The sequence below is a fragment of the Cnephaeus nilssonii genome (assembly GCF_951640355.1).
Source record: "Cnephaeus nilssonii genome assembly, chromosome: 20".
In the NCBI taxonomy this organism is placed as follows: domain Eukaryota; kingdom Metazoa; phylum Chordata; class Mammalia; order Chiroptera; family Vespertilionidae; genus Cnephaeus; species Cnephaeus nilssonii.
The window spans coordinates 32,928,316-32,953,561 of record NC_137091.1 but is presented as its reverse complement, the minus strand read 5'-3'; the positions used below and the strand labels follow the sequence as shown (position 1 = coordinate 32,953,561).

Sequence of the window (25,246 nt, the reverse complement as noted above, 5' to 3'; positions counted from 1 at the left end):
CTTTATTATTTCTTTCCTTCTGCTTACACTGGGCTTTTCTTGTTGCTCTCTCTCTAACTCTTTGAGTTGTTTGGTTAGGTAATTTATTACCATTGTTTCTTGTTTTTTGCAGTAGGCTTGTAGAGCTATGAACTTCCCTCTCAGGACTGCTTTCGCTGTGTCCCATAGATTTTGGATTGTTGTGTTTTCATTGTCATTTGTTGCCATGATGTTTTTTATTTCTTCCTTGATGTCTTTGGTAACCCAGTCATGGTTTAATAGCATGCTGTTTAGTCTCCATGTGTTTGATTTCTTTGGGTTGTTTTTATTGTAGTTGATTTCCAGTTTTATGCCACTGTGATCTGAGAAGAAGCTTGATATGATTTCTATCTTCTTGAATTTGGAGAGACTTTGCCTATGTCCTAACATATGGTCTATCTTTGAAAATGTCCCATGTGCACTTGAGAAGAATGTATATTCTGTGGCTTTGGGATGAAATGTTCTGAAGATGTCGATTAATTCCATCTGGTCTAGTGAGTCATTTAGGATTGATGTTTCTTTGCTGATTTTTTGTTTAGAGGATTTGTCCAATGGTGATAGTGGGGTATTGAAGTCTCCTACTATAATTGTATTGCTGTCAATCTCTCCTTTGATATCTTCCAGGAGTTTTTTAATGTATCTTGGTGCTCCTGTGTTGGGTGCATATATGTTTACCAGAGTTATTTCTTCTTGTTGGATTTCTCCTTTTAGTATTATGAAGTGGCCTTCATTATCTCTTGTTATGTCCTTCACTTTGAGATCTAATTTGTCAGATATAAGTATTGCTACCCCAGCTTTTTTTTCATTTCCATTCGCCTGGAAAACCTTTTTCCATCCCTTTACTCTCAGTCTGTATGCGTCATTTTTTTTGAGGTGGGTTTCCTGTAGACAGCAGATATATGGGTTTTGTTTTCTTATCCAATCTGTTACCCTGTGTCTTTTGATTGGGGCATTCAATCCATTTACATTTAAAGTTATTATTGATAGGCACTTATTTGTCACCATTTTTATTCTATACCCCTGTGTTCCTTCTTTGCTTCCTATTTCTTTCTTTCTTTCTTTCTTTCTTTCTTTTTTTTTTTTTTTACAGCAGACCCTTTAGCATTTCTTTCATTGCTGGTTTGGTGGTGATAAACTCCCTTAGCCCTTTTTTGTCTCTGAAGCTCCTGATTTCACCTTCAATTTTGATTGATAGCCTTGCTGGGTACAGTATTCTTGGATTGAGACCCTTCCTTTGCATGACTTTGTATATTTCATTCCATTCCCTTCTGGCTTGATGAGTTTCTGTTGAGAAATCAGTTGCTAGTCTGATGGGGGTTCCTTTGTATGTAACTGTCTGTCTCTCTCTGGCTGCTTTTAAGATTCTTACTTTGTCGTTGGTGTTTGCCAACTTAATTATAATGTGCCTTGGCGTCGGTCTTTTGGGGTTCATTTTGCTTGGAACTCTGTGAGCTTCTTGGATTTGTGTGAGTTTTTTCTTCCCTATATCAAGGGAGTTTTCTGTTATTATTTCTTCTAACAGGTTTTCTATTCCTTGCTCCGTTTCCTTTCCTTCTGGTACCCCTATTATCCTTATGTTGTTTTGTTTTGTGTTATCCCGAAGTTCCCTTAGGCTCTCCTCATGCTTTCTAATTTTTGTTTCTAGAAGCTGTTGTAATTGGGTATTTTTTTCCATCTTGTCTTCTAGCTCACTTATGCGGTCCTCTGCTTCTTCTAGTCTGCTCTTGATGCTTTCTATTGAGTTCTTTACAGCAGCGATGTCATTTTTCATTTCTTCTTGGTTCTTCTTCATTTCCTCTTGGTTCTTACTCATATTGTCGAATTTGTCTTCCATCCTTTTCAGCCACCTTATGACCATTTCTCTGAATTCTTTCTCTGATAGGTTGTTTGCCTCTAGTTCGTTTACTTCCTTTTCTGGTGATGCCTGCTTCTCTTTCCTGGGGGGGCTAATTCTTTGTTTCCCCATGGTCTCTCTTCTCCGGATGTCTGGTTATATAGTTCTCTCTCTCCGGCGTTGATTTAAAGGTACAAAATACAACACAACCAGGCACAACACACAAGGCACTAAACAGAATTGTATTCACGATATTAATAACCTCCAATAAAGGTAACCACCAGAGAAAGCCAAATTAGGGAATAGGAGTGGAAGAGGGAGAGTAAAAAGAAAGAACAACAACAAAAAAAAAGAGTGTGAATCTGAACTTGGGAGAAGAGCAGTAAGAAAAAAGAAAAGAAAAATGAGTAAGAGAGGCAAGAACAATACTAAGAGAGAAAAGGGGAACAAACTATATATATGGGGAGTAGACTCCACTAGAACAACCACTAAACCCAGCAAATTCCAGCAACACGAGCCTGGAGATTAATACCAACTGCAACAGCAACTCTTATCAAGTGAGGCAAGAGAAAACAAAAGTAATTAAAAAAAACAAAAACAAAGCAAACAATAGAACCAACCAAACAAAAAGTATAATCAAAACAATCTCATAAAAAAAGCATAAAAATTCAATCTAATCAACATTCAAGCAAACAACAACAAAAGGCCAGAGAGAAAAATAATTTTTTTAAGGGGAAAGGTTAGGAGGAGAGTGATGGCAAAATGTTAGCGTTGAGATAGGGTAAGGGAAAGATGCAAATAGAATGTAGGACACTAATCCCAAAATAAAAGAAAGAGAAAATCTAATGACATTTAAAAAAAAAAAAAAAGTAAAATAATAGCAATAATAATGCTGATTGAAAATAAAAATGTAATAATTAAAAAGGTGAAAATCGAGGAAAAAGGAAAAAAATTTTTTTTTCTTAAGTAAAGATGCAAAAAATGAAAATAAAAAAATTAGAATAAAAAAATTGAAAAAAAATTGAAAAAAGAATTAAAAATTAAAAAATAGACTAAAATGTGCAGTAGCGGCTGTCATTCACTTCCTCTTTTATTCTGTTTGGTATGCCTGTTTCCCAGTCTGGGCGGTATTTCAGTTCAGCTTCGTTCCTCAGCTCCTCCGTGTTGTAAGCCAATCCTGCTTTTTAAGCCGGCCGTGTCTTAATTTCTCGTATTTATTTTTGATTACACCAGAGACAATTAGCGTTTCAGCCCCTGGGTGGCAGTGTTTCTGAATTGACTTCTGGGCCTCTCTAGCTTTTTTTTTTTTTTCCCTCTATGGCACTCACTACCGGTTTGTGGAGGTGTGTGCCTCACAGCTGCCTCTCCGATGGTCACACCCAGCTCTGTTCCCAGGTTCCGAAAAAAACAACTTCCCCTGCAGTCTTTCAGGGTTTTTCCACCTGGGTTTTCCTATGCGTTGGGCTCAGTAAGCAGAGTCGGAAAGAGCCCAAGTGTGCGGACAGTGGGTCTGTGCGCCAGACTAAGGAGCCCGCACTCCTTTGAAAATTATTAGTCTGATCCTCCTCGTCAGATTAAAATGAGTTGATTTTAAGAGGACACTTCAGTTAGCAACTCAGAGTACCCCCTTCCACATTCACGGATTTCGGCAGCTCCAACTGCCGCTGGTTTTTCTAGGCACAGACCTCCCGGTTCCCGCCGGTCCCTCGGCTCGCGCACTTCCCTCCCACCGCGGGGATTAGAAACCACACCTTATTTCAGGCGAAATCTGACCTTTCCGTGGTACAGTGAAGGGTTCCTTTGAATCCGAATGTTTGCGCCGATAGGGGACCGGTATTCTGGTGCTCGCAGCTGTTCAGTGTTTGCAGTTGTCGCGGAAAGTCAGGTTTCCAATAAAATCCTCCTTTCCTTGCAAGATGGCGAGGCGCCCGGTGAGCCCACAGCTCCGGGAGGGAACCCAGCCCCTGTCAATGCTGTCTCTATGTGGTCTCCACTTATGTCCTTGGTTATCAGAGTTCTCTCCAACTAGTCTTCAATTGATTTTTCAGGAAGTTTTTCTGTATTTTAGTTGTAATTCCAGTTTGGTCCTGGGAGAGTGTCAGTGTAGCTTCCACTTAATCCGCTGCCATCTTGGAATCCTCCTCTTTCTCTGTTTTCTTGAGTTTGTCTTATACAAGTCTGTTTTCTTTGCGTAATCCAAGGAATCATAAATCATGCCAAAGCCAGCTGTCTTGCCACCACCAAAATGGGTTCTGAATCCAAATACAAGGATGACATCTGGTGTGGTCTTACACATTTTGGCTAGTTTTCTCTGAATTTGTCTTAGGTACTGTTGCCTTCCCAGGGTGAAGGACATCAGTGACCATTTGTTTCTGCTGAAGTAACCTGTTGGCTTATGAACTTCCTGGTCCAGATGTTAACTGTGTCATTCATTATGGCAGCCGATCTTCAAGCAGCCAAGGAGAAAAAGAGTTTTCTCAACTTGTTTTAACAGCTAAAGGCCTCCACGGGGATGTATGGCCTGGCTCCAACCCCAGCCCGTCACCCTTGAACTCCTCTACACCTCTTATTCTGGTTTCCAGCAGTTCCATGTTACTGACCTGAGGTCAGGCCTCAGTTCTCATCCCACTGGAGCCCTAAGTGACCCTGGCACCTTTGTCACTTGCTCAAAGCACACCCTTCATTGGGCTTCCAGGCTTCTCTATCCAAGCGGGTCTGTCCTCAGTCAGCACCCATCTGTCTCAGCACTGTATCCAGGGCCTCTATTTTCTTTCTTTTTTAAATATTTTATTGATTTAAGAGGAAGGAAGAGGGAGGGAAACATAATGATGAGAGAGAATCATTGATCGGCTGCCTCCTGCATGCCTCCTAATGGGGATTGAGCCTGCAACCTGGGCATGTGCCCTTAACTGGAATCAAACTCAGGACCCTTCAGTCTGCAGGCTAACGCTCTATCCACTGAGTCAAACCAGCTCGGATCCTCCATTTTCTTTCATCCATTTTCATCCCTTGGTGGCTCACCCTCCACCTCAACCTGATGACTCTTGGTTTATGCAGAGGTGACACATTTAATCCCCACTTTGCACATCACCCTTTTATCCTCATGCCAGGAGCAAATCCATCTATGTGGGGTTCTGCAGGCCAGCACCTCCCATGTCACTGCTTGTCCCACTCTACTCTCTTACCTAGGCCAGCTCCTGCTTCTTGCCCATTGGGGTCTGTTCTCTGCAGAACAAGCAAAGAGATCCTTTTACAGTAGAGCCAGACCTCTGCCCTCCTCTGCTCAGCCACAACCTTCCTGGCTTTCCAGTACTCCAGCCTAATGTGCTCCCCAGGGGTCACCTGTTCACACAGTGTGCAGTTGATTTGCTTCATTTCTTAGACCATTCCACCCCCTTGAAGAAAAGCCAGGACTTCTGTTTGATTTGCCTATTAGGCCCAGAATGAGCCTCAGTCACAGCTGTTGAAAGGATGCTGGTCAGGATTCCCCAGAGGGAACTTCCTGTCCCAAAGGAGGGTCATGTTGGATATATGTGTTCTGCTGTCAGATCTTGGTGTTCCAAAAGTCAGTATCTATGCTGGCTCGCCATCAGGCAGCAGGCTCAGCTAACCAGGACTGACACCCTGGTTAGCTGAGTCAGCTAACCAGTATCTTCTGAATGAGGGTGAGTGGCTCTGAGCATCAGGTTCAATGGCTGAGGCATGGGGGCCCACTTACCAGGGCCACCACCCTTCCTGCCCAGCCCAGCACTTTGTTCCCAGGGAGCATGGCTAGCTTTGAACCCAGCGGGATGTCAGCATCACACTCCCTTCTCCTGGTACACTAACCCCGAGCTGTACTAGGGAGGGGAGACTGAGGCAACCTTGCCCTTGTCTGGCCTGGGAGGATCCAGCTGTCTGCCTTCATCTGGGTCACTAGATTCTGAAAAATCTGGCCTAAGATGTGTTGTTTGGTGAGTGTTTTTGTTGTTTAAATTTTAGTTAACAAAAGAGTACCATGACAAAGTTTAGATTATAAAATAGTAGACGTCATTATACTCCTACTACTCAGGGTTCATCCTTTCAGTGGTCTATACATTTCTACTTCTACGTAATTAAGCACCCAGGCTGTTAAGTGAGGTCAAGCTTTCCTGTATTTTTCACCAGGCCAGAGGCATGAGGCCTTGTTCCAGCAGCTGTGGCACCAGGTCTTGGTGCTTTTCCTTGAGGATCCAGAAATGGTGCCTTAGAAATACTAAAACCCGAAAACAAGAAAGGCTTACACCTAGATGCACCACTGTGTTTGTGTCTCCCCACCTGGTACCACCTATGGGTGGCTCAGGTAGAGTCAGAAGAGGAAGGCACACCAAGACCCCATGGGGCTGGGTCCTTTGAGGCAAAGGGGATGGAGCAGAGCCTGATGAGCGAGGTGTCCAGCTAGAACATTGAAGAGTCCAGCTAGATGTTCTAATGTCTTATTTTGAGCTAATTTTAGACTTGACAGAGTTGAAAATACAGAGTATATGTTGTGCCCTCATTGGGCTCTGGGATGCATCTCCTTCTGGGTCTCCTGAGCTGTGGTTAGTCATCCACCCCTTGTCTTCCTTGAAAGGCACAGTTTGATGACACTTTTGAGGAATATTGATTAGTTGTTTGGTCTAATGTCCACACCTGGATGAAGGGACATGTTTTTAGTGAGAATGCACAGATGTGTTGTGAGGTCTTGGTGCATTGTGTCTTGTTCTTGGTGTCAGCAGTTGCATTGTGGCGCAGCTGCTGTCTTTCCCTTTTTAGTTGATAAATATCTTGGGGAAGGTACTGTGAAACTTTTTTATATTTTTTTTATTTTTTACAGAGAGGAAGGGAGAGGGACAGAGAGTTAGGAACATCGATGACAGAGAAACATCGATCAGCTGCCTCCTGCACATCCCCCACTGGGGATGTGCCCGCAACCAAGGTACATGCCCTTGACCAGAATCGAACCTGGGACCCTTCAGTCCGCAGGCCGACGCTCTATCCACTGAGCCAAACCGGCTTTGGCGGTACTGTGAAACTCTTAAGGCCTATTATTCTCGAGCTTGTGCCTATCTATTTTAGTATCCTTAGTGAACCTTGTCTGCAGCAGTCAGTACTGTGGTGTTGGCCTAATGATTGTCTACTTCCCTCTCTCTACATTTATTGACTAGAATGCTCTTGTAATCCAACATGAATCACCATTACTTATTTTGTGTGCAAATTGTTCCAGCCTTGGCCATTAGGAGCTCCTTTAGGTTGCCCCATCTTTCTGAGCATGTTCTCACTTTTCAGCCTCACAAGATGTTCCAGCTGAGTCCTCTCATTAACCACGTGGTCCCTTCTAGTGGGAATGGTGTTTAGAAACCACATCCTGGGTGCAGGATGTGCTCACTGTCCTGAGTGACATAGCCAGGTGAGGTGTGTTACTCTGCATCCCTCCATGTGGTCTGCATTGAAATCTTGACTTCATCATGTGCTTGCATCTTCCTTCTTTAAGACAGAGACTCGGTGCTTCTTACTGCAAGGTGTTTACTGGCCTGACACTCCCAGCATACATGTCTCATTTCACAAGTGCTGGCCCATCCATGAAATAAATGCGTTCACTGGTTAGATGGCCTTTATGGTAGTTCTCCTGGTCTTCTGCCTAATGATATCTTTTCTAAAGTAACCCAAGTGAGCACTCTCTTCCCCTAACTCTGACCCCCAGTAGGACAGTCAGGCTCTGTTGTTGCATGTGTTCCATGTTGGCATCTGCATCCCTTTGGTGTTAGAGTTTATTTGGGGGACATGAAACCTATTAATAAAGGAAATAGCCCAGCATCCTCCCCCTCTCCTCTGCCCCATTGGCTCTTCTTCTGTCTTTGTCATATTTCTTTTGCACAAACAGCACAGCATTGTTCATTTGCCTGCTCTCTTGAGTATGAGCATCTAATTGTTTCCAGAAAATTCCCTGGTGCATCTACATTTGGTGGGACCAGAGGTGTGTCTTCAGGTCAGACTTGGTCACTATTGTTGGTGCAGGTTCCCAGCCTCCACTAACCCCCCTCCCTCTCACCCTTTGTGACTGTAGATTGCACCCCCTCCCTCCTTGGCGGAGCCCCTGAAGGAGCTGTTTAAGCAGCAGGAGGCTGTGAGGGGGAAGCTGCGCCTGCAGCACAGCATCGAACGGGTAAGAAGAGGTCTTGCATCGGGGACTGTGGGCCTGGGATATATCTGGCCGTGTTGGGATTGGCTCATATGGTTTCTGTCCTCCAGGAAAAACTGATCGTCTCCTGTGAACAGGAGATCCTGCGGGTTCACTGCCGGGCAGCGAGGACCATCGCAAATCAGGCAGTGCCATTTAGTGCCTGCACCATGCTGCTGGACTCGGAGGTCTACAACATGCCTCTGGAAAGTCAGGTCAGTGGTTGCCAAGGTTGTGCACTCACATTTGTCTCCTAAGAAGATCTGTGCCCCCACAAACTACTCTGAACATGTGAGCAGGTCTGCCCTCGGGACAAGGGCGGCAGGGGTGATCAGATAGCAGTACATGCAATGCTGATGTCATGAGATGCTGCATGGGCTCTTCGAGGCCCCATTCCAGGGTCCTCACAAACACAGGCTCTTAGGTCACTGGGTTGCACTGGGCCTTAGTTTCAGTCACATGAAGAGTTAAACTTTCCTCTAAAACATACCAATGATTAGGATGAGCAGCACCCAGAGCTGCTGCATAAATAGCCTTCTGCAGCGAAGACCCCCATAGGAGGCTATCATGCTGGGGATAATGGTGGCCTTGCACCAGCATGGTGACATTGGCAGCCAGGTCCTGCAGTCAAGGGCCAAGAGGTATGAGAGCCTGGGGCTGCTTAGCATAGCAGTGGTTCCCTTCCCACTTCCCAGAGTCCTGTTAGAACTTCCCCGCTGATTGGATGCAGGCTGGGCAGCAGAGTTCAGAGCAATGCCCATCTGTCCTCCAGAGAGGCCCTGCCTCATCCACCCCAGCTGATCATCCTGGTTCCACTTGCCCCCAGGGTTAGATTTGTCCCATGTGGTCATACCCTTTGCTTCCCCCACCAAACCTGACCTGTCATTAAACATTTGGGTGCCCTTGCCCCCATGGGTCTCCTGGGGTGCAAAACTATCCCATTTAGTGGCTCTGTCTACTGGCAACCCCAAGCTTCAGGAGATTTCAGCTGCCTCTTACCAGTCCATGGACACAGTTAAAATTGAAACTGTGCCAAGTAGTCTCTCATGTCCCCAATTGTCCATCTTAAGCCTGGCTGCTTCTCCTACCTCCTACTGCCTGCCACACTTAGGCCTGGTCTCCTGAGGCTGTCTGCCCTGGGTTTTACTCCCCAATTTATTCTCTTCCCCAGCAACCACTGTGACTTTTTTAGAAACAACCCAGTGTGCATCATTCCAGGCCTGCCCTCTGCTTCTTGCCCCGCTCATGTTGACTTTCCCAGAATACTGTTGCTCTCTTGGGCCTCTCCTGCTGCCCCCCTTCACTGTTCAGGCCTTGGCACCAAGAGCCCTACTGACAGATGCACCTCCTGGCACCCTAGCTGGCATGAACTCCTGCTGTGTCAGGATCACATGGACCCCTAGGGTTCTGAGCAGCATTTCTGGTTTGGCTGTGGCTGTGTGGTATCATACAGTGGGTTCAGTGGTTTTAGTTAAAATTTTATTTTAATTAGCAAATTAAAGATTTTCCATTCACTTAACATACATTCTTGAAGGATATATTTGAAAGTTTCCCCACTTAATATACTATGTATTGAGACGAGTTTTTCCTAAAACAAAACATTTGTCAACAAACTATAAAACAGAATATTTGGTTGGGGATCAAGTGATTACTTCAGGGTTAGGTGCTTCAAAGTTTTGCATCTGAAACAAAAAAGGAAAAGGAATATGGTGGTCTTCAAGGGATTTCCTACATTCCTTCTGAATGTCCAAGAGAGAAGGCCTCAGGGTGCACTTCTTCCCGGCAAATATGTTTGCTGTGGAGCCTGGGCTCAGCCACCAGGTGGTCAGTCGCTCACATACCTGTGGCTGAGAGACTTTCACATGTTCTTCTCAGCACGCTGTCCACTCCATCATCCAGGGAGAACCAGACAGCAGGAATCTGAAAACTACTTGCTCCATTGTCTCCTGGTTCCTCCTAAAGCATCCCTGTTTGTAAACTACAGTCCATCACAGGCAGAGATGCTGCCATACTTGAGAATGGTGACCTCAAGGTGTAGTGCTCCTACAGAGTGAAACCAGGAGTCTGGCCCTCAACCACCTCAGGCCTCTCAAACACCCTTTACGAAGAAAAAAAAATTTTACTTCCAGTGTTTACAAACAGAAGTTAAAATAGATACCATCACCAGCTTTACCGTGCGCCTGTGTGTGGCCTCCAGAAGCAGTGCAGGCCAGAATTTGAGAGCCTTCCAATTCTGTTTCTTCTATGGGCGTCGTAACAGACATGCAGAAAGCCTTCATGGACGGTACCAAGTCATCCCCAGGGCAGCTCCATCACAGACAGCATCCACCCAGGCATATTACACAAGCTATAGGCGGAAGAGGACAACCAAGAGTCATACTGGTGTGTCTTTTAGCATGACGACAGCATGTGGATTCAGGAATGAGACTACAGCTTTCATTCTTCACTTAGGAAGGAGGATTTGAAACACCCTGCAGGTTTGATTTCTCCATTATTCCCCTATCAAACGCCCATATTTGATTTCTCCTCCAGGGTGACGAAAACAAGTCTGTAAGAGATCGTTTCAATGCCCGCCAGTTCATCTCCTGGCTCCAGGATGTGGATGACAAGTACGACCGCATGAAGGTGAGTGCACTGTACTCCCCTCAAACGTTACTTGGGCTGGGAGCCCCCAGGAGTCTTCTGGGATGTGGGGAGGCTGCTGCTGGGTCCCATGTTTGGAGGTGACAGTTTCAGACTCTCTGAACCCAGCAGATACTTTCAGGGAATCCTCACCCCCATGTTTCCTCCTTAGAGTATCTTCCCTCCTGTCCAGGTATGCGGGGAGCAGCTCCTGTCACCAGCTGGCGGTCAGACCTCTGTGGGACCCCACCTTGAGCCCTCCACAGCATACACCCATCACCACTGCTCTGGATGTGCTGACCAGTGCAGCAGGCCAGAGGATGGGTGGGAGATAGAAAAATTAGCAAGTAAGAAGCACATCCTCATCTTCAGTTGCTAGAGTTGCACATGGGCATGGGATCACTCATGAGAATGAGCTGTAAAACTTACCAACAATAACAAGCCAGTTACAAAATTCATACACAGGTCAGCACCACCCTAGGAAGCTCCATGAGGCAGGGCTGAGCAGACTGTGCCTGTTGCTCTTCTCACTGCGAGCTACAGAGCTGGTGGAGGGAACCCAAAGCTCCCCCATTCCAAACCCTGTATTACCTGTACTTGGAGAGTAAGACAGTGTTTCCAGGATTCTAGCCTTAACCTGTGCTCCTTACCTCAACAGCCCATGACCATGTTGTCATAGCAGTGCACACAGGTACCACATGAGGTAGACACAAAACACGGAGCCGAGAACAGTGAGACCATGTGGCGTTTCAGGCCCTAGCATTTCATCATGATGTGGGTGCAGGTGTAGCTGAGGTGAGGTCCAGCTCCCAGGTGACGGTGCAGAGTCATACCGTTGTTCTTAGCCAGACTTGAAGGTAGCCACGGGGAAGATTTCCCAATAAAAAGAGAAATAAGTTTTAACCACATTAAAATTATACTTTATAAATTTAAAATGCCACATAAGTTCAGTTTCCTTACTGTACCAAAGAACTTGCAAACTAATAAGAAAAAAGGTGGATAGAAAAAGAAATTAGTGAAGAATGTAGTCGGTTTATGAAGATGAAGCAGCCACACACACCTTCATGAGGCCATGTGTTGTGTGACCATTTGTTTCAGAACCACAAATTAAATTAGATCCTATTTAGAAGACAGAGTATCTATCAAATTTCACAATATTTTGGCCATCTAACCTATCGAGTTCCCTTGAGTCATTTAAAACTCGTGAAAATGTAAAAAAAAAAAAAAGTTCATTGGAACAACCCAATAAAATAGAAACCCAGAAGCCCATTGATAATTCTGTGGTTAAATGGAGTATGGGAATATCTGAAGATGTAATTACTACAAAATATTTTAAAGTAGGCAAACATGGCCCAGCCTGTGAAGGTATCGGAGCTACTCATAAAATGGGTCCAGTCCATCTTGAGGTTCAGACCGTTGCAGCGTACACATGAAGACAGTACAGAGCCATGGCTTCCAGGCTGCAGCACTCAAGAGGTTATTTCCAGAAGACTAAAGATGGAGGATTTTTATCCCCCATCCTCAACACACTTTTTAAAAGAAAAATTATTTTAAAACGTATTATACATTGTGATACTCCATCCCAAATATTTGTGTGCACACTTAAGAAAAGATTATTTTTCTGTACAGTCACTGTAACAGAGTCAAACTTTATTAATTCAAAGTATGGTCTACTACCTGGCCATGTTTAAATCCCCTTTGTTCCCAAAATGTGCCCAACCCTGGACCCACAGGTGCTACATTTGGTTATGTCCCATTTCAGTAATCCAGTGAGTCATTATTTGTTTTTAACTATACCTATTTAATATGATTTAGTATCTATTTAGTAATATACCCATGAAGATTAAACACTTTAATACTAAACCCTAGATAACCCTTTTAAAAAAATAAAACTTCTATAAATGCAAATGAAATCAACATCACCACCCATAAATTAGTATTGTAAACAAAAGAAAATCAGTTGCAAATTCTAATTAGATGCTGTTGTGAAATCCATGGAGGGTGAGGACACAGAGCAGGGATAGTCTCCTCATGTGGTCAGCCAGACTACTCAGAGGGCAGGATGAGAAGGCCAGGGGTGGTGCTGTGGGCCATTCAGAGGGGCAGGCCATCCTGCTGCCAGAGCTTAGCCTGGGTCCCTCAACCCCATCCTCCCAGTGGGTATTGCGGCAGCGGGAGTGGGCAGGGGGGCCCAGGCCCAGTCCTCTTAATTGGGTACCTGGGAGCTGGGCCAGGGTCTTGCTTCCACTTCCCTCACCTACTGTGCTTTCCATGCAGACGTGTCTCCTGATGCGGCAGCAGCATGAGGCTGCAGCCCTCAATGCTGTGCAGAGAATGGAGTGGCAGCTAAAGGTCCAGGAGCTGGACCCCGCCGGTCACAAGTCCCTGTGTGTGAATGAGGTGCCCTCCTTCTATGTGCCCATGGTAGATGTCAACGATGACTTCGTGCTTCTGCCAGCCTGATGCACAACAAGGACAACTGCACAGGACACAAGCAAGGGCCACATGGGTCAGCCCAGCACTGCTGCCGAGTCCAGGTGGCGGAAGGAGACCTTGTCCCTCAGGTGGGAACACCCAGGGAAAACCCTGCACTTTGCCCCCTAGAGCACGTCTCTTATACCAGCTGCCAAGGGAGGACAAGGAGACCTCGGGGACACGGACACGGCAGCCTTGGGATCTGTTTTCCAGCCAGCTGCACGGGCATTTCAGGAGCTGCAGAACGGATTGTGTTTTTAAAAATCTCTTGTTCCATTCTGATCAACTAAAGGAAATAAAATTAAGGCGTCCACTCCTCACAAACAGTGACCTTCAGGTTGGAGGGCAGGGAGAGTGCCATCCTTGCTGCTGTCCTGTTGCCATGGAGCTGCTGACAGCCACAGGCCTCAGACTGGGGCTGGGACGCTGTGCTGTGCGAGGGCCAGCTGCGCCGCCCACCTGCCTGCCACAGAGGGACACAGAGCCAGGACTCTCCGGTTGTGTTTTTAATGGAGTCAAATCCACGTGGTTTGTATATTTTTCCTTTAATCTTGGGCATTTTGTTTCTCTTTCTGAGAACATAACTTGAAACACTACAGAGCCAATAATCATATAAAAAGTGTACCCGTAAACGCTGTACAGTTTTATACACATTCACAATGTACTTTTTGCTGCCTTCTAGATAATTTATTTTGCAACACATTACTGCACAGTTGTAAATAACTTATGTACTGTAACATCACTTCAGTTATGTGTAAAGAAATAAATAAATTAATTAAATGCTCTTTGTACATGACAGTCCCCTTCCCGGGAGGGGCCAGTATACAGGACTGTGAGATGAGGGTTGTTCCACTGAAAAACTCCATTGTCTTAAACATTTTTCCTCCCAAATGATTAGCTTTTGATTTTGAAACAAATTATACAATTGACCCTTGAACAATATAGTCAAAAATCGTTGACTCCCTCAAAACTTAACTACTAATAGCCTACTGTTGACGAGAAGCCTTACTGGTAACATAGTTGATTAACACATATTTTGTGTGTTACATTATATACTGTATTCTTACAATAAAGCTAGAAAAAAGAAAATGTTATCCTATATAATAAAAAGCTAATATGCAAATCGACCGAACAGCGGGATGACCGGTCGCTATAATTTACACTGACCACCAGGGGGCAGACTCTCAACGCAGGAGCTGTCCCTGGTGGTCAGTGCACTCCTACGGGGAGCACCGCTCAGCGAGAAGCCCTGAGCTGGGCTCACGGCTGGTGAGCGCAGCATTGGTGGCAGGAGCCTCTCCTGCCTCCGTGGCAGCGCTAAGAATATATGACTGTCAGCTTAGGCCCAGGGAGCGGGCCTAACCCATCAGTCAGACATCCCCCAAGGGCTCCCAGACTGCAAGAGGGTGCAGGCCAGACTGAGGGGACCCCCCCCCCACGAGTGCACACATTTTGTGCACCGGGCCTCTAGTTAAAATTGTAAGAGAAAATACTTTTACCACATTTATTGGGGAAAATACACATATAAGTGTACCCATACAGTTCAAACGTGTTATTGTAAGGGTCAAATGTATTTTCCCCTCCTTTCTTGCCCCTACTGAAAGGCTCTCCTCCGCTGCCTGAGGAGCTGCTCAGTTCATGATGGGGTGGATTTAGTTGGGGAAGCTGGGGGCCAAACCACAATCTTCACATCCCACACCCCAGACAGACAACAAGGGCCTGGGGCAGATCCATCAGCTCCTGCAAAATACCAAGGCTTTCTCTCTGCTGAGGAGACTGAGGGCATGGGAGCATAGAGAAGACCAGCCTTTGGCAGCCAGAAACAACAGGATGCCTGCATCATCTGTCCTGAGAGGCCTGTCAGAGTAGGAAGGAGACAATCTCTCGCTGCTGGGGCAGCAGGTCTCTGGGCATCATGGCCTTAGAGAGACCACTGTCTAGGCCTGATCAGCTCTCACTTCCTGGCTCTACCTGTTCCCTGTGCTGAGAAAGCTTCTGCTTGGGGATGAGTCTGCATTGTTAGCAGCAGCTGGTGTGGAGTCCCCACTTTAACAACCTGATGCTAACAGAAATCCAGCTCCAGGGGCAAGAATTGGAGGTTTGAGCCCAGTGCATCCCAGGAGGGGCTGGAGCATTACAAAGAGCAAAAAGGGCATTCACACCCTGCACTTCTCCAAGGAGGACATCTGCAGGAATGGGATGAGAGCCTGTGTGCTGGCTGATAGTCTGGGGGTATGCGGGGGCCACCTTTGTAGTAGGAGCTCCCAAAGTGGCATTTTCCCCTAAACCACCCTTACCCCATTCTGTCTATAACTCCTGTTCTGACACTTGGCTCACAGACAGTTGGCTCCCCCAACACCTGGGATGCTGCAGGAATGCACAATGTGTGGAGGAGACAGGTCCAGGTCCACGGTCTAGACAGCCCTTTTCCTTGCTCATGTCTTGGGATCCCTCAGCCTCTTCTCCATGCTTCATATACCTGGTGGGTGTAGCAGGAGTTGTAGGAATGAGTCCAGATAACTAGCTCTGCCTCACAGTATTCCAGGGCAGGATTCCTGATGCCACATCCACTGCAGAGCACCCTGCTCAAAAGTGTACCCCAGAATGGCCTGAGACAGCCTGTGACCATTTTCTCCTCAGGCAGGTACAGGTAGGACTCCTGGGCCTGCCCTGACCTCTCTGGGAGCAGGCAATGGGCAGGGCTTGGTTTTCCCAAAGGGTGTGAAAGTGGTGTGGCCTTGCAGGGTCCATGCCTGGGATAATGGTGAAAGCACCCCTTCTCTACTTCTGACTCCCTTTTCCCCTTTGTGCAAATCCCCTCCTTCATTTGTGTGTCTGGGAAGGGGTACAGCAAAGCTCCATTGTATGTTCTGGGCAAAAATTAGTTGTTTTCTAATTACAGAACTCTGATCAAAATACCACTTCTTTTAAGCCATGCTGATGCTGCTTTTTTTTTTCTTTAATCACCCAAGGATGTTTTTATTGATTTTAGGGACAGAGAGAGAAACATAAATGTGAGAAACATCCATTGGCTGCCTCCCATATGCACACCAGCTGTGGATCAAACCCACAACCTAGGTATGTGCCCAGACCAGGAATTGAACACACAACCTTTTGGTATACTGGACAATGCTCCAACCAACTGAGCTACCCGGCCAGAGCAACTCTGCTTATTTTTTTTTTTTTTTAAGACAACATAAATTGGACTCATTCCCAGGGATATGCCTTGGCGTCGGCAGCATAAGGCCACAACAGATATTCTGGAATCCCTGACTCCATGCATGTGGCCACCTGCACAACATGCATAGCCTGGTGGCATCAGTGAAGTGCCCTAGAGATAAATTCTAAAAACAAAGGCTGTTGGTTATTCTCCCAATATTCATCTCTATTGGAGTTTGAGGAGTCAGTGCAGGTTTTTGGGTTTTTTTAAAGATTTTTTTTAATAATTGATTTTTAGAAAGGAAGGGAGAGGGAGAGACAAACATTAACATGAGAGTGAAACATTGATCAGCTGCCTCCTGCACAACCCCTACCAGGGATCAAGCCCACAACCCAGGCATATGCCATGACTGGTAATCGAACCAGCAACCTTTTGGTGCACAGGACAATGCCCAACCAATTGAGCCACACTGGCCAGGGCCAGGGCAGGTGGTTTTAGAACACTCAGGGGTCCGGAATTGTGCCTGGTTGGAGATACTGTTGATGGTCCCTGAGGCCTGTGACTGCAGATGTGGGTATCAAACTACCCTCAGGAAGGTCTGGCTTGAGCTTGAAGAAGGCAGTGCTTGGCCACAGGCACTGGTGTCTTGCCATTAGCCCCCTGCTCCACACACTTAGTGCCCCCTGACTGCAGCCTAGGATCCTGGCTTTGGCACAGATTGGTGCTGAATTCCTCACTGTGAGAGGGTCTACCACCCCATAAATCAAGGCCTCTGCAGACACTTCCTGATACTTTGGCCTTCAGAGGCTTCAAAATCTTTATCAGTATCAAAAACAAAATTCTAGACAAATGCCCAGTCCCCAGGGGCTATGGGCCAACATGTCAGTCTGGACACAGGGTCCTGTCAAGGAAGTGGGTGCCTTGCACAGGTAGCCCCCAACTTAGATGAAAACATAAAAGAAATGAAGGCCTTTTCCCAATCTACAGAAGAGAAGCTGACAGCAAAAGAAAACCGAAGTTAATATATTAGGACTAGAAAATAAAGTAAGCATAACAAAAAGCTGAAATGTATAAACTTAATAGCAGAATGAAAAGATATAATGACCTTGAAGAGAGATCAATAGAGATTATTCAATCTGAATTACAAAGTGAAAAAAAACTTATAAAAAGAACAAGATTCTCAGGTATCTGAGGGACACAAAGATCTAACATTCATGTCATGGGACTTCCACAAGAAGAAAAGAAAGCAGATGATGCTGAAAATTTTGAGGGAATAAAAGGCTGAAAAGTGCCCTGGCTGGTTTGGCTCAGTGGATAGAGCATCAGCCTACGGACTGAAGGTTCGATTCCTGTCAGGGGCACATGCCTGGGTTGCGGGCTTGATCCCCATTAGGGGACGTGCAGGAGGCAGCCAGTCAATGATTCTCATCATTGATGTTTCTATCTCTTTCCCTCTCCCTCTCTAAAATCAATAAAGATATATTTAAAAAAAAAAAAGGCTGAAAAGTGCCAAGTTAGGCAAAAGATATGAACCTATATATTCAAGAAGCTAAACAAACCTAAAGAGGATGAACTCCAAGAAATCAATACCTAAGTGTAAAGCATTAACTACTAAAAGTAAAATTAGTAGAAATGAACAGTTTGAAATTCATTACAAAAGTAATTTCATTCACAATAACGTGACAAAGATTAAAATATTTAGGAATTAATCAAAAAGGCAAAAGACACTTGTACACTGAAAACTACAAAATATTTCTGGGAAAATAAAAAGAGACAAATAATGGAAATGCATACTATGTTCATGGACTGGGAAACAATCTTATTTAGATGTCAGTACTAGGAGATTAAAAATGGTAGCGGAGTAAGTGGACGCTGCACAGACAAGCTTCTAGAACCAAACTGGAATTACAACTAAAATACAGAAAAACTTCCTGAATAATCAACAGAAGACTCACTGGCGAGAACCCTGATAGCCAAGGACAGAAAGTGGAGATCACATAGAGACTGGTAGGAGGGGTGGAGGCCCGAAAGAGCTGGCCGGACTCCCACAGAAAGCAACTGAAGTTCCTGAGAGCTATCTCAGCTGTGGGGGGTTGCCACTGAGAATTCTGGGGTCTAATCCCCAAGCTAAGCCCTCCAGCAGAGAGCACCAGAACTGATAAGGGTACCCATATAACATCTGGCTGTGAAAAGCAGCGAGGTTGCTGTCTAACAGGGAGAGGTGACTAGAAATGCAGGCACCCTCTTAAAGGGCCAATGCACAAAATTTGTGGAGCCACTCACTTTGTGCTCTGGCAGAGGGAGGGCAGAGTGGACTGGAGCTATGTGAGCAGAAGCTAGGATCAAGAGCTCAGAAGGCAGACAACTCAGTTTGGGGTTAGAGCTCAGAAGGCAGACAACCCAGTTTCCTGTGCTGAGTCATTGTCTCATACTGCGGAGATCATCTTTTTTTTTTTAATTGATTTCAGAGAGGAAGGGAGAGGCGGAGAGAGAGAGAGAGAGACATCAATAATAAGAATAATGGATTGGCTGCCACCTCCATGCCCACACTGGTTTGATCCTGGAACCCGGGCATGTGCCCTGACTGGGAATCAAACCATGACCTCCTGATTCATAAGTCAATGCTCAACCACTGAGCCACGGTGGCCAGGCTGGAGGTCATCTTTTTTATGCAGACATTTGCTATACAGGTGGCTTGTCCTGGGGGGGGGGGGGGGGGGGAAGACAGTTGACCCATCCTATTGGAAAATACCTGGCCCCACAGTGTTGAGTTTCTGAGGCTCATTAAGAGGCTGAAAATAACAGCCTCCAGGCAGAAACAATTGCCCACCCTATTAAAAAAAAAAACACAAAAATCCTGACACACCTGTGAATGATTGCCTGAGGGCAATTCAAGACAGAATCCTATCTGTAGACAGAGGTGATCTCTGGAGGCTTTGAGTCTCTGCCTGATCTAATTAGTCAGCAACAGCATTTGACAGTCCTGCACTAGAGATTGAGAGGCGTAGCAGATCTACCTAATATATAGTTACAAACCCAAACAGGCAGCCAGAATGAGTAGACAAGGAAACAACCCCCAAATGAAATAACGGAATTCTCCAGAAGAGATAAATGAAATGGAGATAAGAAATTTATCAGATATAGAGTTCAGAATAATAATGGTAAAGACACTCAACAGCACAAGAAAAATATAATAACTGAAAACAAATAATGACATAGCACAAATATAGAACACATTTGGAAGGAATACAGCAGATTAGGGGAAACTGAGGATCGAAACAGTAAATTAGAAGTCAAGATTGAAAAAAATCACTCGATCAGAGAACCAAAAAGAAAAAAAACATTAAAAACAAACAAACCAGGAGAACAGCTTAAGGGAGCTGTGGGATAATGTGAGACGTAACAATATTCGAATAGCAGATGTGCAAGAAGAGGCAGAAAGGGAGAAAGGGATAGAGAATGTGTTTGAAGAAATAATGGCAGAAAAATCCCCTAACCTGGTAAAAGATAAAAAGTCACACACATGAGGCACAGAGAACCCTAAGCAAGAAGAACCCAAACAGGCCCATGCCCAGACGCATCATAATTAAAATGCCAAAAATTAAAGACAAAGAGAGAATCTTAAAGGCAGCAAGAGAAAAGCAAACTGTTACTTACAAAGGAGGTCCCATAAGGCTGACACCTAATTTCTCATCAGGAACTCTATAGGCCAGAAGAGAATGGCATGAAGTACTCAAGCTAATGGAAAGCAAGTAGCTGAAACCAAGATTACTATATCCAGCAAGGCTGTCATTCAAAATAGATGGTGAAACAAAGAGCTTCCCAGACAAAAAAAAAAAAAAAAAAAGCTAAAGGAGTACATCACCACCAAGCCAGCATTACAAGAAATGCTAAAGTGACTGCAGTAATGAAGAAATAAAGACAGAAACCTAGGCATAATCACAAGAGACACATGAAAACATGCTCAACGTCACTAATTATCCGAGAGATGCAAATCAAAACAACAATGCGGTACCATCTCACACCTGTCAGAATGGCTATCATCAACAAATCAACAAACGACAAGTGTTGGCGAGGATGCGGAGAAAAAGGAACCCTCGTGCACTGCTGGTGGGAATGCAGACTGGTGCAGCCACTGTGGAGAACAGTATGGAGTTTCCTCAAAAAACTGAAAATGGAACTCCCATTTGACCCAGTAATCCCACTCCGGGGAATATATCCGAAGAAACTAGAAACACCAATCAGAAAGGATATATGCACCCCTATGTTCATAGCAGCACAATTCACCATAGCTAAGATTTGGAAACAACCTAGGTGCCCATCAGCAGATGACTGGATCAGAAAACTGTGGTACATCTACACAATGGAATACTATGCTGCCATAAAAAGAAGGAATTCTCATCATTTGCAGCAACCTGGATGGAATTGGAGAACATTATGTTAAGTGAAATAAGCCAGTCAATGAAAGAAAAATACCACATGATCTCACTCATTTATGGATAATAAAGAACATTATAAACTTGAACAAAAAGATAGATACAGAGACAGTAAAGCATCAAACAGACTGTCAAATTACAGGGGGAAGGTTAGGGAGAGGTGGGGGAGATAAGAGATCAATCAAAGGACTTGTATGCATGCATATAAGCATAACCAATGGATGCAAAATTCTGGGGGGTGAGGGCATATATGGGAGTGGGGAGGGGGGGCAATGGTAAGATATGTACACATATAATACCTTAATAAAAAAATTGAAAAAAAAAGAAACCTAGGCATAATCAATTAAAATGGCAATATATAAGTATCTATCAATAATAACCTTAAATGTAAATGGATTAAATGCTCCAATCAAAAGACATAGCGTAGCCCGACCGGTGTGGCTTAGCGGTTGAGTGTTGACCTGTGAACCAGGAGATCAGGTTTCAATCCCCAGTCAGGGCACATGCCAGGGTTACAAGCTCAATCCTCAGTGTGGGATGTGCAGGAGACAGCCAATCAATGATTCCCTCTCTCTCCTTCTCCATTCCTCTCTGAAATCAATAAAAATATATTAAAAAAAAAAGACATAGGGTAGCTGAATGGATACAAAAACATGACCCAACTATATGCTGTCTACAAGAAACCCACCTCGCCCTGACTGGTTTGGCTCAGTGGATAGAGCATCAACCTGAAGACTCAAGGGTCCCAGGTTCGATTCCGGTCAAGGGCATGTACCTTGGTTGCGGGAACATACCCAGTGGGGAGTGTGCAGGAGGCAGCTGATCGATGTTTCTCTCTCATCGATATTTCCAACTCTCTATCCCTCTCCCTTCCTCTCTGTAAAAAATCAATAAAATAATATATTTTAAAAAAAGAAGAAGAAGAAACCCATCTCAGAACAAAAGACATACACAGGATGAGAGTGAAGGGATGGAAAAAATTTTTCCATGCAAATGGAAAAGAAAAAAAGCTGGAGTAGCAATACTCATATCCAACAAAATAGACTTCAAAATGAAAGCCATCACAAGATACAACAAAAGTCACTACATAATACTAAAGGGATCTATCCAACAAGAGGATATAACCCTGGTAAACATATATGCACCCAATATAGGAGCACCTAAATATATTTTTAAAACTTCTAGAGGACTTGAACGGAGAGATCGACAACAATACAGTCACATTAGGGGACTTTAACACCGCTGATTTCACTTGGATAGATCTTCCAGACAAAAAATTAACAAGGGAAGAGTGACTCAAAAGGACACAACGGATCAGATGGATTTAACTGACAGAACATTTCACCATAAAGCAGCAGAATATACATTCTTCTCAAGTGCACATGGATCATTCACAAAGATAGACCACATGTTAAGACACAAAACAAGTCTCTACAAATTCAAGAAGACTGAAATCATATCAAGTATCTTCTCAGATCACAGTGGAAAGAAATTAGAAATCAACTATAGTAAAAACACCCCAAAACATTCAAACCCATGGAGGCTAAATAGCATGTTATTAAACAGTGAGTAGGTTACCAATGAGATCAAGAAAGAAATAAAAAGTTTCCTGGAAACAAATGAAAATGAACACACAACAACCCGAAATCTCTGGGACACAGCAAAAGCAGTCCTAATAGGGAAGTTCATAGTATTTCAGGCTTACCTCAAAAAACAAGAAAAATTAACAATAAACTATTTAACCCTATAACTTAAAGTACTAGAAAGAGAACAAGAAAACCCCAGAGTAAGTAGAAGGAAGGAAACAATAAAGATTAGAGCAGAAGTAAATGACAGAGATTTTTTTTAATACAAAAAAATTCAATGAAACCAAGAGCTGGTTCTCTGTTTTGTTTGTTTGTTGTTTGTCTTTTGTTAATCCTCCTAAAATAACCCAATAATATTTTTCCATTGATTTTTTAGGGAGAGTGGAAGAGAGAGGAAAAGACAGAAAGAAGCACCGATGTGAGAGAGAAACATCAATTGGTTGCCTCCTGCATGAGCCTGAACAGGGCCCAGGCTGGGGAGGAGCCTGCAACCAAGGTATGTGTCCTTGACTGGAATCAAACCCAGGACCCTTTGGTCCACAGGCTAACGCTCTATCCACTGAGCCAAACTGGCTAGGGCCAAGAGCTAGTTCTTTGAAAGGATAAACAAGATTGATGAATCATTAGCCAAACTCATCAAGAAACAAAGAGAGAAGACCCAATTAAATAAAAACTGAAACAAAAGTGAAGAAGTAATCACTGACACCACAGAAATACAAAGGATTGTAAGGAAATACTGTGAACAACTATATGCCAACAAGCTGGGCAATGTGGGTGAAATGGACAAATTCCTACAATGTACAATCTCCCAAAAACTGAATCAGGAAGAATAAAAAAAACTTGAATAGGCTAATAACAACTGATGAAATAGAGCAGTAATCAAAAGACTCCCAGCAACCAAAAAACCTGGGTCTGGACAGCTTCACAGGGGAGTTTTACCAAACATTCAAAGAAGAACTAATATCTATACTCCTCAAACTATTCCAAAAAGCCCAAGAGGAAGAAACACTTCCAAGCTCTTTTTATGAGGCCAGCATTATCCTAATTCCAAAACCAGATAACGACACTACAAAGAAAGAAGAATTACAGGCCAATATCCCTGATGCACATAGAAGCTAAAATCCTCAACAAAATATTAGAAAATCAGATCCAGCAATATATTAAAAAGATCATCCCCCATGACCAAGTAGGGGGATGCAAGGCTGGTACAATATTCCCAAATCAATAAACATTATACATCACATACACAAATTGAAAGACAAAATTCACATGATCATATCAATAGATACAGAAAAAGCATTCTACAAAACCCAACACCCATTTTTTATAAAAACTCTCAGCAAAGTGGGAATAGAGGGAGCATATCTCAACATGATAAAGGCCATATATGACAAACCTACCATGAAAATCATACTCAATGGGCAAAAACTAAAATCATTTCCCCTAAGAACAGGAACAAGACAGGGATGTCCGCTTTCACCATTCTTATTAAACACTAGAGGCCCAGTGCACATGCACTGGAGGGGGTGTCCCTCAGCCCAGCCTGCACCTTCTCCAATCTGGGACCCCAATCTGTCTGACTGCCGTTTAGGCCCAATCTCGCAGGGACTGCTGGCTCCTAACCACTTGCCTGCCTGCCTAATTGCCCCTAACTACTTCTGCCTGCCAGCTTGATTGCCCCCTAACTGCTCCACTGCCGGCCTGATTGACACCTAACTGCTCCCCTGCCAGCCTGATCGCCCACAAGTGTTCTCCCCTGCCGGCCATCTTGTGGTAGCCATCTTGTGATGGCGTGGGGGTGGCCATCTTGTGACAACATGGGGGCAGCCATCTTGTGATGATGCGAGGGTCATCTAGGCTTTTGTTAGTATAGATAGTACTGGAAGTCCTAGCCACAGTTATCAGAGAGGAAGAAGAAATAAAAGGCATCCAAATTAGAAAGGAGGAAGTAAAAATCTCATTATTCACAGATGACATGATATTGTACATAGAAAACCCTAAAGACTCTACCAAAAAACTACTAGATTTAATAAATGAATTTGGCAATGTAGCAGAATACAAAATAAACACCCAAAAGTGTATGGCTTTTTTTATACACCAACTAGAGGCCTGGTGCATGAAATTCGTGCACGGGGGTGTTCCTCAGCCTGGCCTGCACCCTCTCCATTCCAGGACCCCTCAGGGGATGTCTGACTGCCAGTTTAGGCCCGATCCCAGGGATCGGGCCTAAACTGGCAGTTGGACATCCCTCTCACAATCTGGTACCATTGGCTCCTAACTGCTCACCTGACTGCCTGCCTGATCACCCCTAACCACACTCTACCTGCCTGACTGATCGCCCCTAACTGCCTCTGCCTGCTGGCCTGACTGCCCCCTAACTGGTCCCCTGCTGGCCTGGTCGCCTCCTAACTGCCCCCTGCCGGCCTGGTTGCCCCTAACTGCCCCCTGCCAGCCTGGTCGCGCCCTAACTGTCCAGAAGGAAGTCGGACATTCAGAAGATGTCCGGTTGACCCAGTCTAATTAGCATATTACCCTTTTATTAGTATAATGAATTCTCAGAAAGAGAAACTAAAAAAATAATCCCATTTACCATTGCAACAAAAAATTTAAGATACGTAGGAATAAACTTAACCAAGGAGGCAAAAGACCTGTATTCAGATGTTGAAAAAACAGAGGAGATATAAACAAGTGAAAGAATACACTGTGTTCATGGGTTGGTAGAGTCAACATTAAAATGTCCACACTACTCAAGGAAAGCCACAGATTCAATGCAATCCCTATTAAAATACCAACAGTATATTTCACAGGCCTAAAACAAATACTCAAAAAATTTATATGGAATCAAAAAAGACCCCGAATATCTTCAGCAATCTTGAGACAGAAAAGCAAAGTTGGAAGAATCACAATACCAGATTTAAAGTTATACTACAAAGCCAC

At 44.4% G+C, this 25,246-nt stretch overlaps 1 protein-coding gene across 8 annotated transcripts in view; it reads left to right on the top strand.

Moving 5' to 3' along the window:
* The window catches only part of ANKRD11 (ankyrin repeat domain containing 11), a 248,442-nt gene extending 234,238 nt beyond the window's left edge, over positions 1-14,204 (top strand). For 5 of the 8 annotated variants that reach the window (XM_079800356.1, XM_079800354.1, XM_079800355.1 and 2 more), the window contains 4 exons: positions 7,917-8,015; positions 8,102-8,245; positions 10,563-10,655; positions 12,930-14,203. In XM_079800356.1, coding sequence (XP_079656482.1) covers positions 7,917-8,015; positions 8,102-8,245; positions 10,563-10,655; positions 12,930-13,115 — 522 coding nt within the window. In that variant the 3' untranslated portion in view covers positions 13,116-14,203. Of the gene's footprint in view, positions 1-7,916; positions 8,016-8,101; positions 8,246-10,562; positions 10,656-10,845; positions 11,000-12,929 lie in introns of all 8 variants that reach the window. The other 3 variants (XM_079800360.1, XM_079800361.1, XM_079800359.1) reach the window with 2 other exon arrangements.
* The last annotated feature ends 11,042 nt before the right edge of the window (positions 14,205-25,246 follow it).